This window comes from Paramisgurnus dabryanus, chromosome 24 (genome assembly GCF_030506205.2).
Source record: "Paramisgurnus dabryanus chromosome 24, PD_genome_1.1, whole genome shotgun sequence".
Lineage (NCBI taxonomy): Eukaryota > Metazoa > Chordata > Actinopteri > Cypriniformes > Cobitidae > Paramisgurnus > Paramisgurnus dabryanus.
Genome location: NC_133360.1, coordinates 3000601 through 3006043, shown reverse-complemented (window position 1 = coordinate 3006043; position 5443 = coordinate 3000601). Strand labels below are relative to the sequence as shown.

The window sequence follows — 5443 nt, the reverse complement described above, 5'->3', positions numbered from 1 at the left end:
TCCTCTTAATTATTACTAAAAAGACTGAAGGTAAAATATCTTTTATCAAGAGTTATTAAAGTGGCACACCAATGCAGATTTTTCATTGAGTATGTTTAATCTTTATCAGCACTTCATGTCCAACAGTGATAAACCTCTGGGAAATGCCAAAAATAAATGTTATCATGTGAATGGAACAGTTGTCTTATCAACTTAAACACCTTCAAATAGAATTCATGAAGTTTTGTGACCTACTTTAACTATAACCATCATCATTCTTTTTAGTTTAGTTTAAAAACTAAGCAACATAAGACATGTGAAACACCATTAAAATTTAATAGTTAGTTTATGAAACTTTATGAAACAAATGTATAATAAATTATTATTGTTTTTATACTTTAAACATGGTAGTATGGTAATTTGTTGGTTTTCCATTCACTGTCCTTCCTTCAATGTGATGCCCAGAATATGTCAGACCAACGACCACCAGCTGCCCCCGTATAATACTTATCTGTATACATATATATTATGTTTTAATCCCAATAAAATTGTAAATAATCGTATCTATTATATAATATATACTCTATAGAATCAGCTATGTCTGGCTCTCTCCCAAGGTTGTATTTCCCCTCCTAGGACTTTCCCACAGGGGTTTCTCCTAGGGGTTTTTTCCACCCCTGGGGAGTCTGCTAATGTAGCACCCTCTCATATATGTCAAATTATTACTACGCTCATTAGTATGATTAATTTTAACCACTGTATTCTGCTGCTTATCTTTTAAGATTTTTCTGTTTTGTCCTGCATCTATTCATTTAAAGCTGCTTTGAAACAATGAAACAATTGTGAAAAGCACTATATAAATAGAATTGAATTGAATATTGAATTAAAAAATACTTTTGTGATATGCTATTTGTGATATATAAACAGCATTTTGCTAAATATTTTAAAACTACTATTCATGTAGTATTTCTGCTATCATATTAATTAAGGCACTGTATTCAGAATTAGTACTTTAAAAAAGCAAAAGAATAAAAACGGTGACCATTACAATAACCAAAATATATACTTTTATATAATCTATAACCTTATATAGATTTTTAAATCATGGACCTTTGATGTGTAAAAATTTAAATATAAGAAAACAATTTAGACAACACATAAAGCAACTATTAAGTGAATGAGTCTGCATTTTTGTGATTTTCTGTTGTTTTTTTACACTATTATTATTATTATTATTATTATTATTATACAGTTATTGTCTTGTTTTTATACTTTAAACAACTGTATGGTACTTTGTTGGCTCAGAAATACTTGGTTGGTCGATGTCTGGATTGTGATATGATATTTGTGATATATAAACAATATTTTGCCAATTATTTTATAACTACTATTCATGTAGTATTTGTGCTACCATGTTAATTAAAAAAGCAAAGGTTACCAATAAGATATACACTTATATAATCTATAACTTTATATTTTCAATATAATAAAAATATTTATAGACAACACACATAAAGCAAATATTATGTGACCCATCTTCTGTTTTCTACATAAAATCATCTGTGAACATAAAGTGAAAATTTTACCTTGATATCTTTAATATTGAATGAGTAAGATCATTTCAAAGATTGAAATCGACATGAAATCAAACTTCCATGCTCCAAATCTCATGCGATTTCACATACAGGATCACATATATAATAAATAAAATAGGTCTGCATAACAATTAATTAAACTAATTACCATAAAAATGCTTTTGTTTACATAATGTATTTGTGTGTGTATAATAATAAAGAAACATGTGTATTTACATTTTTATATTTATTAATGTATATTATATATAAATATGAATACTTAATATATACATATTTTTTCTTTAAATAATATATATATATATATATAATATAATAATGATGTATATATATATATATATATATATATATGTATGTATATATGTATGTATTTATATATACATCATTATTATACATAATGTACACACACGTATCTGATTTTAAACAAAAACTTTTATTCCGCAAACAATTAGTTGTGATTAATCGCTATGCAACCTTAAATAAAATTAACATTTCATAATTTCATATCTTTTAAGGAGTGCATAATATTGAGCTAACTGAAACCTTTCATAACCTTGTGTCATACTGGACAAACAAACCTGTAATATTAAGCTGATGTGTGTCGGCCTTGACTGTTGTGATATGTGTGTGAATTCACACACCTGTGAGGATCAAACATCTCGGTACAGCGCTGTGACGTCGGCACGAATATATAAAGATCGGATGAAGCGTACAGAATTCAGTGAATCCACTAGAAACATGCTGAGGTTCATGCTGTTGAGTGTGCTGGCTGCTCTGGGTAAGACTTGACTTTCTGATGAGAAAAAACAAGCATCATTTACTTATCCAAGTTGGCAAATGCAGGCAATACAATATACAAATTTAATAATGGCTTTCTTGGTGTGTTGAATGTGTGTTTTATCTTTAGCTTTGGCCGAGCCCAGATATATTGAGGATACCTACGAACAGAGGGTTGTGGGAGGAGAGGTGGCTAAACCCAACTCCTGGCCCTGGCAGGTACATCAGTCTGAATTTAACTATACAAACATACTCTAAAATGCCAACTAGGTTTCTAACTTATGATTGCATTAGTTTAAGGTGGTCAATAAGATCACCTTTTGTACCTGGATCTTTTCTGATGGTTGTATAACTAAACTCTCATTGTGTGTTATCAGATCTCTCTGCAGTATTTGTCCGGTGGAAGTTACTATCACACCTGTGGTGGTACTTTGATCAGACAGAGATGGGTGATGACCGCTGCCCACTGCGTGGACACGTAATACACATACCTAAATCTTATATGGTTTTAAATAGGGCTGCATAACAACTAATCACAAATTAATTTAATTGTTTTGCAGCCCTAGTTTTAAAGGGGACATTTATCAGACTTTTTTAAGATGTAAAATAAATCTTCGGTGTGTCCAGAGTGTGTATGTGAAGATTCAGCTCAAAATACCTCATAGATAATTTATTATAGCTTAATGTTAAAATTGCCACTTTTTAGGTGTGTCCCTTTAAATGCAAATGAGCTAATAAAGCAAATACTGATCACCATAATGGTGGTTAGTTGAAGATAAAACTCAATGCAGTGCCGTGGTTGTATAATGCAGATTAAGATGCTGTATTATAATAATAAAATCATTTTTCGACATGGGGAGCAAAATCTGAATTATTTTTTCACATGCTTGCAAAGAATGGTTTATAAAAAGAGATTTAGTTTTCCTTTTTCACCTTTTTTTAGGTTGATAAAAGCATTTGGGACCTGATTACAGCAATTAAACATAGGAAAAGTCAGATTTTCATGATATGTCCCCTTGGTTGGGTTGTGACAACTTGCCCCACATTATTCCAAAATAGCACTACATAAACAGGAATGACATGTCATGTGTTTCCTGTGCAGACAGAGAACGTGGCGTGTTGTTCTGGGCGACCACGACATCTACAACCAGGAGGGTCGCGAGCAGTACATGACCGTCAGTCAGGTCTACGTCCACCCCAACTGGAACAGCAACAGCGTGGCCTCTGGGTGAGTAACTATAACAACAAACAGCTCAGCCATAAACAAGGGATGCGTCTAAAAGCTTAGATAGCCGACCTGTTGCCTCGTTGCCTCATGATGCAATAACTTCGGCATTTTGGGAAACACATTCGGACAGCCATAATAGGCAGCGTAAAAGAATTCTGTTTAAAATATAAACAGAGAGCGCCTTTGTGATAACTAATCGCATATTTGAAAACTTTAATACTACTTTCTGGCTATAAATGCAATCAAGGTGTAAAAAGTTCAAATAAAACTTTATTTACACTAAATTTGTGCTCCAAATGCTTTATTGGCCGCCATTTCATTTTTTCGAACTCAATCAGCCTCGACCAATCACGTTTCCTGCACGCCCACGCATAAAATTGTGGGATAAAACAATAAAAGTATCTCAGGAGATAAACCTAACATTGGATTCGGACGTGCCTTGATGCCTTAGATTGCTGCCTCGAAAGCAACATTTTAGAGCTTCCGGACGCAGCCAAGGTTCACACCTGTGTTTTTTTTCCAGATATGACATCGCTCTCCTGCGTCTGACCAATGATGCCACCCTCAACTCATACGTTAAGCTGGCCTCTCTGCCCCCATCCGGACAAACCCTGCCCCACAACAACCCCTGTTACATCAGCGGATGGGGCCGCACATCGAGTATGTGACGTCATCACATACACTAAAACGACATTACAATAATTATTTACCATGGTGAAATGTGCTGATTTCTCTTCTGTGTATGCACAGCTGGTGGTTCCCTCTCTGCTCAGCTCAAACAGGCCTATCTCCCCCTGGTGGATCATCAGACCTGTAGCAGCAGTGGCTGGTGGGGCAGCACTGTGAAGAACACCATGGTTTGTGCTGGAGGTGGAAGAGACTCTGGATGCAATGTAAGCACATCACACAACACCTGACAGGGGTATTTAAAGTGTATACGTTTATCCAAATACAAACATTATTTCATAATTTACTCACAATCATCGTATGTAGCCTATATGACTTCCTTTCCTCAGTTGAACACAAACGAATTATATAAAACGTCACGATCTTATTGTGGTAATTAAAAAGCACACACATCCATTAATAATGTCTTCAAAATGACTTTAGTGTGTTCACAAACGTTTTATAAAGCCAATAGATACGGTTGTGAGAGAAAACGATTCATATTTTAAGCTTATTTAGCGGTTGTTACGTTTAAATATGGCGGCACGTCGATGACGTAGGCTATTTCATTGGTTCTCGCGTGTCTCGTGCCATATGCGTGTTTCGTCATAATAAGCCTAAACATTAAAATAAAATTTAATAAATTAAAATGAAGTGTAATATTTACATTTTACTGCCTTCTGATAGTTAAAACCGTTACCAAAATTAACCACATTTGTTTTATTAAAGACGTAAATATATTTTTGGTGTATTGATTTCTATTAGCAAAACGATGTGTTTACTACAGTAACCATGTTTTTTTAACTGTAGTAAAACATGGTTAATTTTCTTAAAGGTAATTACAGTGCTAACAAAATTGCAGTATTGGGAAACACCAACGAGAATAAGCATTACATAAATCATGTATACTGTATATAAAAAATATATATTAGGGCTTTGCAAAGATTAATAGCGATTAATCACATTCAAAATAAAAGTTATTTGTTTTTACATAATATATGAGTGTGTGTACTGTCATATTTTTTTTATTTATATATACATTTATATATATATATATATATATATATATATATATATATATATATATATATATATATATATATATATATATATATATATATATATAATCTCCATTGTATCTCCATATTTTGTCAATTTCATTTTTTGTCATATCTAAACTCTAACCCTAATTATTATTGGT

At 32.7% G+C, this 5443-nt stretch overlaps 1 protein-coding gene across 1 annotated transcript in view; it reads left to right on the top strand.

Moving 5' to 3' along the window:
• Positions 1-2200: 2200 nt before the first annotated feature.
• Positions 2201-5443, top strand: part of cela1.6 (chymotrypsin like elastase family member 1, tandem duplicate 6) — a 4209-nt gene continuing 966 nt past the window's right edge. Inside the window, exons 1-6 of the mRNA XM_065266320.2 lie at positions 2201-2349; positions 2479-2567; positions 2726-2826; positions 3451-3576; positions 4100-4236; positions 4327-4469. Of these exons, the coding sequence (XP_065122392.1) occupies positions 2274-2349; positions 2479-2567; positions 2726-2826; positions 3451-3576; positions 4100-4236; positions 4327-4469 (672 nt within the window). The 5' untranslated portion in view covers positions 2201-2273. The remainder of the gene's footprint in view (positions 2350-2478; positions 2568-2725; positions 2827-3450; positions 3577-4099; positions 4237-4326; positions 4470-5443) is intronic.